At 62.4% G+C, this 11,768-nt stretch overlaps 1 protein-coding gene across 1 annotated transcript in view; it reads right to left on the reverse strand.

The window, feature by feature from the left end:
* MAD1L1 (mitotic arrest deficient 1 like 1) overlaps positions 1-11,768 on the reverse strand; it is a 148,432-nt gene that overhangs the window by 22,846 nt on the left and 113,818 nt on the right. Inside the window, exon 17 of the mRNA XM_004705883.2 lies at positions 3,862-4,052. Within this exon, the coding sequence (XP_004705940.1) occupies positions 3,862-4,052 (191 nt within the window). The remainder of the gene's footprint in view (positions 1-3,861; positions 4,053-11,768) is intronic.

Genomic DNA, 11,768 nt, shown 5'->3' on the forward strand with positions numbered 1-11,768 from the left:
CTGCCTGGCCCAGCCCCTCAGCTTGAGAAAGCCCAAACCTAACCCTCTGCCACCAAGTCCCTTCAATAGAGCAGGCTGCCCCCTGGGGCTTCTGAAACCAAGTGGCACTTCTGACTGGTGGGGGTGGGCAGTGAAGTCGCCCAAGTCCACCCTGCCTATGATCTAGTCACATGAGGGAGACTGAGGGGGAGGGTCTCGGCGGCCATCGCACACACAGGATGGTGGCTGCGTGCCTGCCAGCTGAGCGCCAGCTCGGGCCCGCCCGGACAGCCGCACTGCTCGGGAACTGGAGGCAGCTCCGGGAACGTCCTTCAGGGACTCGGGAAGAGCCACTGCTCTTTGTGAAGAGTGACTAAAATACACGTAACCAACGTGGGGATTGGGGGCCGAATGAGCAACCAAACAGGATCCATGTTTCACCATTAAAGGACGCGGCCCTGCAGGCCCAGCTGGCACGTCTGCTCTCACTGCGTGCTGCCATGAACCTGCTGGCCCGAGGGAGCGGAGCGGGACTCGGACACACAGAGCAGGCCCCAGGCTGTGATAGGTGATACCTGGGGCCCCTGTGGCTTCAGGACACGCTTCAGCTTCAGAAATGCCACCCCCCTCGCCTGGACCACCTGCCCACCTGCTCCCTCACCACCCCACTGTCTCCCCCGACCCCAGGCCTACCAGTGGCCAGTTGGCTGAGAGCCAGGCTGCTCAGCACATAACTCCCTCACCTTAGACCAGGGAAACTGAGTCCCACAGGGGGATGGGGAGGTCGTTTCCTATCACACCTGGCCAGGTGCCCAAGCTCGCACATATGCACTCACATAGGTGCACACAAGCACCCGGGAGCATATGCATGCAGTATGCATATGCACACACCTGGACACATGCACATACATATGCATACCTGTATATATGCATGACCCGACACATATGCACTCACGCAAGGTGCACACTCACACACATGCACGTACCGTGCATACTTGTACATATGCATGCCCTGACACACGTACATGTACTCAGGAGCAGGCACACACACGCTCGAGCTCAGTCTGCACGTGGCAGCGATGAGCCCTGAGGAGGCCTCCCGAGCACTCTTCCCACGCAGTCCCTCTTGTGACCTTCTCAGCTGCTCCAGGAAGTGCCATTAATCTCGCCCTTGAAAGCAGAAGTGGCTGGCAAGGGCCGTGTGTGAGCCAGGAGCCTCTGGGACTGCTGGAGCTGAGTGTCAGCCAGGGCTGGTGGGGGCCCCGGCCTGCGCCATACCAGATGCCCTCTGCCCCACAGACCCCCTTTCCTCCCCTCCTGCCCCTTCTCTACTCTGCAGACCCTGGTTCACCCGTGCCCAGGCAGGTCCGCCCCTGGTGACACTTGGGCCTGAGGGGAAACAGCTTGGAACTGGGCACAAAGTCCAGTGCGGCCGCTGTGACAGCGGAAAAGGTAGGGGGTGGGGCATTCGGATGCTGACCTGAGCCAGGTCCTGGCTGTGTCTGAACAAGTAACATCAACTCTGAACCTCCGTGTCCTGACTGTCCTGACCCGGCCGCAAGGACTAGAGTCCAGCTGTGCAGTGGGCACCTCCCAGCCCTTCTTGACCCCGAGACCTCTGGCCCCCGGCCTTCACCTGAGTCAGGAGCCCCCCAGGCGAAGTCTACACCCTCCAGGCACCTTCTACTGGGCATGGCGGGGGGGGGGGTCACCACGAGTCCACCACTGAGTGGCCCTGCCACACCAACACTGGCCTCCCTCTACTTCTCATCCTCCTGAAGCTGCCCTGTACCTGGGGGAGAGGTCGGGGGAGGAGAGGATGGGAAGAGAGGAAGGGGGTACCCTATGAACCCCACCCCAGGGTCAGCAGGGCAGGAGAGAGCAGGCAGAGGAGTCTCCGTGCACCTGCACAGCTACGGTCACCTCGGGTTTTAGGCACAGCCTGGCCCGGACACTGACTGGGGGGTCTGCTCCCCTGGGGAGCAAGCAGAGAGCGGGGCATCTGCTCCCCAGGTGGGGGGGGCATGGAGAGGGGAGTCTGATCCCCTCTGCAAGGGAGGGGGTGCTGTGGCTGGTGGCCTTGCCTTTCCCTGCAGTGGCTATCCCAGGCAGTGGTGTCTCCCGCCCACGTGGCAGCATGAGGCTGGCCCGGCTGGGCTGAGGGCCCCCTTCCTGGAGGCACGGAGCTTTATGGGGCTGAGCACAAACCCACAATTATCCGGCGCACATCTGCAGAACCTGCTCAACTGGAAACAGGCCGAAGCTATTTCTAACTCTGCCGGCCGGTGGGCAGCCCCCTTCCTGCCAGGAATGGGGTTTGAGGAAGAAAACCTGAAGGCTGAAGTCTGCAGCAGTCAGGGCTGGGGGCTGGGGGCCCTTGGCATGGGGCCACGTCCAGTGGTCCAGGTCTCCAGGGGCTGCCCAGGTGTGCAGTCTGGGAAGCCCCCACGACCTCGGGCAGCAGTGGTGGTCCACAGGTGATGCTGCCTCCCCTTCTGCAAATGAGCTGAGACTGCTCAGAGACGCAGGCGGGGGGTGGGGAGTGGCAGCTGGAGGTGCGGTTTCCAAGCTGCACAGCACGACCCCGCACCCAAATTCTGCAGATACAAACGGACGCAGCCCCAGGGGTGACGAGGCCGGGAGTTCGTGGGGGTGAGGAGGGCGGTGGCCTGTCCCTTGAGAAGGATATCCTGGTAGAGGAGAGGGTCAGTGGAGAGAAGAAGACCCTCTATGAGGTGGGTGGACTTGGTGGCTGAAAGAGTTGACCCGAGTGAGGAGCACACGGCGGGTGGGGGTGCAGAAGGGCCGTGTCCAGCCACACCTGCTGAGTGCTGGCTGGGCCCGCGGAGAGGAGGCCTGGGGACCTGCCTATAGAGAGGACCGCATGCGGCAGCTCTAGGTCGAGGTGTGGTGGACACAAAGGCAGTGGCCTTGCTGGGCCCCTCCCCACCCCCCATGTCTCACCACCCAGTGCCTGCCATACCTGGGACCCTCTACTGCCGACCAGAGTGGGGGTGGACTCCGACTCACAGCGGCCCTCTAGGACCAGGCAGAGCTGCCCCGGGGGTTTCCGAGACTCCAGATCCTCACAGGAGCATACAGCATCCCATTCCTCCTGCCTCTGAGCGCCACGCCTCACTGATCAGGGTGCAGGAGCCGGGAGAGCAGGCCCCCCCAGTCCACACCCACACATGCTACCGACCGAGGGGGGAGAGCGCTCACGTCTGATGGGTGACTTTATTGTGAAAGAGCACTGACCCCCGGTTACCCAGAGGGGAAGTCCTGCATGTCTGTCTGGTGCTTCTTCATGCAACGCCTGTTATCTGCTGGCTCGCCCATCCACACCTGCACCACCCCCACTCCACCCCCACCCCGGGGTAGTCCTCAGCATCTCCTGGTTCCCGGCGAGACACACCCCTGGGCAGGGACGCCAAGCTGGTCCTGCTGATCGACTGATACTCAGAACAGGGACAAAGCTGCCCACACACACACACCCCGCCCCTGTTCCAGAGGCAGCCACACACCATGGCATGATGGGGACCACATCCAGCTGGGCACCGGAGGGCCAGGAGAGACGCTCCACCTGGCAGCACTTGCTGGCTGACACCTGCCCTGCCTGGGCCCGCCTGCTCACCTTGCCACTCTCTACACAGACAGACACACAGACCCCAGGGCCAGGCAGGCCCAGCCTGTGTGGGCGGATCAGCGCTATTCCCACCACACCCGTCCCCACCATGCCCCAGGAGCCCCTGATAAAGGGCAAGTGTGGGACCAGCAGACGGAAGCAGCCACCTCGACCCTCTGCCACGAGGACCCTGCCCAGGCCAACACTGAACTAGGGCATGACCAGCCCCCTCCGTCGGGGCGGCCCAGGGCACGCACCTTGAAGAGCAGGCAGTCGGCCTTGTGCTCGGCGTACATGGACGTCAGGCGGTACTGGCTCTCGGTGGTGATGTCGATCTGGTAGCCGGTGAGCGTGTAGCACGCCTTGCGGAACTCCTGGATCTTGGCCTGGAAGACTTCCTTCAGGCGCTGGTTCTTCAGCTCAGCGCTCTCCACCTGCTTCTTCAGCTCTGCGGGGAGACGGGGCTCAGGGACGCCCTGCCCACGTCCTCCCACCCCGCGGCCCTCGCTGGGACCACGCTCACAGCCAGCGGACATGGGACATGGAGGGGACATGGGAGCTGGAGCTGGACCCTGTCCTGGGATGGGCCCCCCTCTGCCCTCAGGCCTGTCCACCGGAGGGAAGCCGCTGGCTGGGAGCTAGTTGGGGAGGGGTGTGTGAGGTGGTGGTAGTCACATCTGAGGTTCTGCCTGCTGGTGCAGGAAGGCCCCTGGCAGAAGGGAGAGGTGGGCAAACCAACTGTGACTGGGCCCTGGAAGGGGCTGGGCTCAAATGTCGCCACCTTTTCTTGACCCCGAGACCTCTGGCCCCCGGCCTTCACCTGAGTCAGGAGCCCCCCAGGCCTCCAGAGACCTGAGTCAGACTGCAGCCGGGGCACTTCGTAACCTGGAGGGTGGTGGAGCCCCACCCATGGACACTGTGGAGGGCAGGGGACACTGTCCTCTGTCCACCACCTGGGGGCTGTCGGTGTGAGTACCCTGCCCAATGTGGAGGTACATGTCTGCACATCACAGGTCTAGTAGGGCAGGAACCCCAACACCAGATCAGACAGACCTGCTGCTCTGACCCCAATGCCTCCCCGCGCACAGGAGCCACCGACAGGAGACTCCCTGACCACCTGCCTCTATCTCTCAGTGTTGGAAACAACCCCGGTCACACGTGGGCCAGCCCTGGAGCTGAGTCACGGGCTCCGGGTGGAGGTGGCCGGACTCACACACAGACACCCTCTGATGGCATCTCAGGGAGCACTCCTGCTGCCCGCGTGCATGCATGTCCCTCATCTTGTGGGACACAGCTCCCAGGCTCAGCACCCTGACTGCGGGAAGTGAGGTGAGGGCCAGCCCAAGGAAGGCCTTGTGGGGACCAGGCCACCACAGCCCATGCTGCCCCCGCTCCTGTCGCTCCCTGCTTACATAAGCGGGTGAATAATTCACGGGGAGGTTGGATTAAATAAATAAAAGATGTCTCTTGCCTTGGAAATGTCACTGCTTCCTGTTGCTACACTTGTGTGCCCGAGGCCCCCACCAGTGAGAGGAGGGGCTGTGGGTGTGTGAGGGGGGAGGGCACCGCCTTTAGGCTGCACTCGGAGGCCCAGAGACCCTGTGCCCATCTAGCCTGAGACTGGGGGGCTGGGGGGGCCCTGCCCTAGGCAGCCTGGGTCCCTGGAGCTGGGTGGACAGCACAAACACCCAGGCACTGCCCAGCCTGGGAGACAGCCCTAGAGGGTTGGGGCCTACCGTCCTCAGATCCCTGTGCTGCTGAGTTCTGGGAGCAGAAGACAGCCCCCCAGCCCCCCACCAGGCCGGCTGACTCCCATAGATCAGCACCTTGGACAGCTCCCAGGAGGCCAGGCTGCCTGGCCCAGCCCCTCAGCTTGAGAAAGCCCAAACCTAACCCTCTGCCACCAAGTCCCTTCAATAGAGCAGGCTGCCCCCTGGGGCTTCTGAAACCAAGTGGCACTTCTGACTGGTGGGGGTGGGCAGTGAAGTCGCCCAAGTCCACCCTGCCTATGATCTAGTCACATGAGGGAGACTGAGGGGGAGGGTCTCGGCGGCCATCGCACACACAGGATGGTGGCTGCGTGCCTGCCAGCTGAGCGCCAGCTCGGGCCCGCCCGGACAGCCGCACTGCTCGGGAACTGGAGGCAGCTCCGGGAACGTCCTTCAGGGACTCGGGAAGAGCCACTGCTCTTTGTGAAGAGTGACTAAAATACACGTAACCAACGTGGGGATTGGGGGCCGAATGAGCAACCAAACAGGATCCATGTTTCACCATTAAAGGACGCGGCCCTGCAGGCCCAGCTGGCACGTCTGCTCTCACTGCGTGCTGCCATGAACCTGCTGGCCCGAGGGAGCGGAGCGGGACTCGGACACACAGAGCAGGCCCCAGGCTGTGATAGGTGATACCTGGGGCCCCTGTGGCTTCAGGACACGCTTCAGCTTCAGAAATGCCACCCCCCTCGCCTGGACCACCTGCCCACCTGCTCCCTCACCACCCCACTGTCTCCCCCGACCCCAGGCCTACCAGTGGCCAGTTGGCTGAGAGCCAGGCTGCTCAGCACATAACTCCCTCACCTTAGACCAGGGAAACTGAGTCCCACAGGGGGATGGGGAGGTCGTTTCCTATCACACCTGGCCAGGTGCCCAAGCTCGCACATATGCACTCACATAGGTGCACACAAGCACCCGGGAGCATATGCATGCAGTATGCATATGCACACACCTGGACACATGCACATACATATGCATACCTGTATATATGCATGACCCGACACATATGCACTCACGCAAGGTGCACACTCACACACATGCACGTACCGTGCATACTTGTACATATGCATGCCCTGACACACGTACATGTACTCAGGAGCAGGCACACACACGCTCGAGCTCAGTCTGCACGTGGCAGCGATGAGCCCTGAGGAGGCCTCCCGAGCACTCTTCCCACGCAGTCCCTCTTGTGACCTTCTCAGCTGCTCCAGGAAGTGCCATTAATCTCGCCCTTGAAAGCAGAAGTGGCTGGCAAGGGCCGTGTGTGAGCCAGGAGCCTCTGGGACTGCTGGAGCTGAGTGTCAGCCAGGGCTGGTGGGGGCCCCGGCCTGCGCCATACCAGATGCCCTCTGCCCCACAGACCCCCTTTCCTCCCCTCCTGCCCCTTCTCTACTCTGCAGACCCTGGTTCACCCGTGCCCAGGCAGGTCCGCCCCTGGTGACACTTGGGCCTGAGGGGAAACAGCTTGGAACTGGGCACAAAGTCCAGTGCGGCCGCTGTGACAGCGGAAAAGGTAGGGGGTGGGGCATTCGGATGCTGACCTGAGCCAGGTCCTGGCTGTGTCTGAACAAGTAACATCAACTCTGAACCTCCGTGTCCTGACTGTCCTGACCCGGCCGCAAGGACTAGAGTCCAGCTGTGCAGTGGGCACCTCCCAGCCCCTAGGCTCACATGCACAGCGGCCTGAAGGCCATCTTGGAGGACAGGCCTGGGGACCTGCTTCTGGGAGGTCACAGCCTTGCAAACCCTGGTTTCCAGGAACAGGACCCTCGGGAATCTTCCCCAGGTCGAGGAAGGTTTCAGCACAGGGCTGCGCCCCAGGGACATGCTCCGCTCTGCTCCCAGCTCTGCCTGGGTGGGACTGAGGGTCCCTGCCAAGATGCCACCCAATCCTACAGAGGGCACCCAGCTCGTGAGCATCACTGCTCCCAATCCTGCCTCATTCACACTGCGAGGGTTCCCACACATGGGGCGGGGGGTGGGGGGTGGGGGGGTTTGCATCAGACTGAGACGTGCCCTGGGAAGGTGACGCAGACGTCTGGAGATGCGGCTGTGTGACGCACAGAAAGGAATGTGAAGGGGAGCGGTGACAGCCCTGGGAAGCGGGGTGTGGCCTGGATTCAGGGCTCCTGAGGTTTAGGGTGCTCACCCTCAATGGGCGCCTAGCAGGGCCTCTCAGGGGCAGGTCTCAGCATGGCCCCGCTGGGGTGGGGTGGAGGTTCTCAGCCCTTGGGGCGGAGCGCAGGGATTCCGAGAGAAGAGTGGGCCTGAGTCTCTCGGGGCTTCTGGGACCAGGATGACCCCTCCCAGTCTGTCTCCGATGGTCAGGCCTGACCCGGAGCGGGGCTCCACCTGGCCTAGGGCCCCAAGGAGCTGCTTGTTTCTTCCCCATCCTATTGTGCCCCTCACTTCCCTCATGAACCCTAGAGCCCCGTCTCGCTCTCCTCTGTGGCTCTTCTCCCACGGGTGTGTGTGTGTGTGTGTGTGTGTGTGTGTGTGTGTGTGTGTATCCTCTGGGAGTTCCCTGAGACTCTTCAAAGCTCTCAGATCTGAAATAGGGAGCCCTGGTGGCACAGTGGTGAAGTGCTCTGCTGCTAACTGGAATTTCACACCCACACAGACACTCTGTGGGAAGATGTGCTCTGTGGGAGCCTGGTGATCTGGCCCTGGCAGGACGGTGGCCTGGCAGACCTCGGGTTACTACCTCTGCTGTCACACGGTGGCAACCATGAGCCAGAGTGGACGATGGCACTCAGCCACCATGGGGCTGCAGTGCCTGCCCTCTGTCTCATGCGGCCTGGCCACTCCGGTGGGGACAGGATTCCTGGTGAGAGGAAAGGCTCCCTCTGGCGTCCAGGCCGTTCCACTGCCCGGGCTCTGGAGGCTGCTGCCCCTGCCTGCAAGGCTGCATCTGTGTGCGCCTGCTCTTGTCTCTGTGTTGGTGGGGACGTCCCCTCTGCTGCCCGTGTGTTGATGTTCCCCATGAGAGCTCCTCCACAGGGTGCTCTCAGGGGTTCATCCACTGGGTGCGAGGAGAGCTGGGTACTGAGGGCTGAGGGATAGGGCCTGTCACCCGTGACTCTGCTGGCCTCAAGGGTCTGCAGCTCTCTCGACCTCTCTTTTGAGACTGGACCAACAGGTTTGCTGCATGGTGGGCGGGCACCTGCCTAGAGGTGGGGCAAGGAACAGCTTGGGTTCTCAGCACGCAGGACACAGGTGCTGCGGACCTGTGTGCTTCCCCAGACTGCTGGCATGTTGTGGTGGACACAGCAGAGACCTAGCCCCGCACCTCACTCCCAGATTCCTGGAAGCCTAGCCTGGGATTTCTCACATGTGTCTGTCTGTCTGCATCCACTCAGCTGCTCTCCTTCTCCCACAGAGCCTTGGTGACTCCCTGGTTAAAGCACCCAGCTGCTGACCAAAGGCCAACAGTTCGCAGCCACCGGTCACCCTGGGAGAGGAATTCCCCTGGTGGCGCAGAGGCGAAGTGCTCAGTGGAAAATCTCCCCCCACACCCACACCTACCCACCCATCCCCAAACACAGACACACACACCCCACTACACACACCCATACACACACACACACACACACACACACACACAACTGCTCTGCAGGAGCCATGAGCTGTCAGTCAGGGCTGTGAGGGTGCGCCCAGGGGAAGCCATGGGCAGCCTGTTCTGCCCCCAGGGACCCACGGGCAGCCCCCTTGGACTGGGCCCCAGCGGCACAGAGGCTAAGCACTTGGACATGAGCCAGAAGGCTGGTTTCCGCCTCAGGACAGCTCTAGACTGTCACACGGGCTGTCCCTTGGGCACCAATGACAGTCATGAGGGGCCGCCGGGGCAGCCACAGGCCAGTACTGCGGTCACTCAGGAGAGCGGGTGCGGGTGGGCTGTGGGGCAAGACCTGCCCTGAGTGAGCGTCTGGGGAGGTCCCAAGGACCCGGGGGGTGCGGTAAGGGTCAGCAAACTTCTGTGGGGGGCACACACTCTCAGGGAATCCAGGAGTGACAGTAGGCACAGACCAGGGTCAGCAGGATGGCGGGCAGCTGCACGTGGGCAGGACCAGAAGCATGCCAAGACCAGACCCCAAGGAGCCTCTGGTGACTGAGGGCTGAGAGCACCTACCCACCCCCACGCAGGCGAGGGGACACCCGCCCACTGGGCACGGGAGCACCTCGGAGGAGCACGGCTCTGAGGCGGGTCTGGGTGTGTGGCCGTGGCCATCCCATGGAGGGCAGCTCCGGGCCAGCACAGGGGAAAGTGGGCTCGGCCTGGGCCCAGAGCCAAGCTGCCAGCCTGCATTATTTATGCCCCGCTCACTTCTAAACTCTTGCAGTTTTACATTTTTAAATATTTAATAATTAGGCATCAAAGATTGATGTCATCTTATTAGCAGCCGTGGAAGCTCTGTGAGGTGAGCATCTTGGTGTTGGCCGGCTGCATGGGGTGGGGAGGGAGTCACAGGCCCCTTGGGCTCTCAGCAGGCCGAGAGGAGCCCAGCTTAGCACACAGGGCCTGCTCTTGGTGGGCAGTGAGAAGCCCGGCTTAGCAGAGGGCCTGCTTCTGGGGGCCACCTTCCCGTTCCGAGTCTCAGCAGAGAGACTGTGGCTGGCAGCTGCATCAGCCAGGGGCCCACGCCCAGGCCCCTCTCTCAGCCGCCCGCCCGCCCTCTGAGAGACACTCACTCAGGCAGGGCCCTCCAGTGCCAGTGCCCCTAGGTGGCCTCTGCAGGGGTGGGGCGCTGAGACAAGGACCCCATTGTGAGGCCCACCCCCTGCTGGGCCAGAGACTGGCGCTGGCCCGGAACTAGAGGCAGATGAAGGCTCAGCTCCCTTGCGGGCCGCCGCCACCTCGGTCGGGGTGCTTTCAGTCGGCTCCCCCATGTTATTAGCGCCTCACGCAGACAGCAGCTTGTCTACCCACACCGGCAATTACAGCCCACCAGACTGTGGGGTGGGAGGGTCCCACGCCTGGGGGTGTCATATCTGAGGGGGACGCCCCCCCCCCCGAAACCTGGAGACAGGGCCTTAGCCTTGTTTTAGCAGCTTCCTTCAGCACGCCCACCCACCCGCAGGGCCACCGAGGGTGCCCCCATCCAGATCCCTGTGTCTGGCCAGGCCAGGCGGTCCCACTTTGAGAGGGACCCCAGGGGCTGCTCCATTCTCATCTGCCCCTCCCCCAGGCCCTGGTCCACAGTCCATCAGAGCCCCCGGTCATCTGTCCCTCTCAGACCCTGGTCCACAGTCCATCAGAGCCCCCGGTCATCTGTCCCTCTCAGACCCTGGACCATCAGAGCCTTCGGTCATCTGTCCCTCTCAGACCCTGGACCATCAGGGCCTTCGGTCATCTGTCCCTCTCAGACCCTGGACCATCAGGGCCTTCGGTCATCTGTCCCTCTCAGACCCTGGTCCATCAGGGCTCCCTGGTCCATCAGGGACCCCAGACATCTGTTCCTCTAAACCCTGGTCCTTCAGGAGACCTGGCCTACTAGGATGGGGCCCAGCAGCCACACAAAAGGCCATGAAAGGAGTGGGCAGCCAGGTTACCTTCTGGGAAGTGTGTGGACCCCGAGGGGCACCCAGGTAGAGGGGGACAGCGTCGGTGACAGGCTGGGCCAGTGTTCCGTTTGTGGGATGGAAGGTGCTAGATGCCCCGCCACACACATACACCCATCTTGTGTTGTTGTGACGTAAGCAGTGGGACTGACCGGGAAGACAGGTCTGGCAACCAACTTCCAAAACCAGCCCTGAAAATGCCGCGGGTCCCTGTGTTCTCCCTGACAGCAGCTCACAGCTGAGATGCATGCTGTGGCTGGGGTGAGTGACACCCCTCATTCCCCACCGTGCAGAGCACAGCAGGGAGAAGAGGAGCAGAGCTGGGGGACCAGGTGAAGCCCCGCCTCCAGGAGCTGAGACCAGGGCAGGAGCTGGTGCTGCTGACTGCTCTGAGTGAGGTCACAGTGGAGGGCCCCAGGCCAAGCGGGAGGAGACTGCGGGGAACCCAGCTCACAGGAAAGGCCAGGGTCCGAGTCTGACAAAGACCTGGCCCGGAGATACCCTCCCAGGGACTGTCTTCACCCAACTGGCTGACCAAACCAAGCACCCACTCCCGTCAAGGCGATTCCGGCCCACAGTGACTGTGGACAGAGGCTGGCTGTCCCTGTGGGTCTTTGCGGCAAGTTCAGACACTACTGGGACACACAGTCTCACCGTTCTCCCTCAGAGCAGCCGGTGGTGCTGGACTGCTGACCTCACAGGTGGCAGCCCCGATGGCCCAGGACTCCTTACCAACACACAAACACTTCGAAACAAACACTTCGAAAGAGTGAGCGCCTTAGAGCAGCCAATCCGACAAGACCCAAAGCCAAGGTGAGGTGGTGGGAGGGGCAGGA

Source organism: Echinops telfairi, unplaced genomic scaffold, assembly GCF_000313985.2.
Source record: "Echinops telfairi isolate 266 unplaced genomic scaffold, ASM31398v2 ScPeMD7_5;HRSCAF=22, whole genome shotgun sequence".
NCBI classification, from domain to species: Eukaryota; Metazoa; Chordata; class Mammalia; order Afrosoricida; family Tenrecidae; genus Echinops; species Echinops telfairi.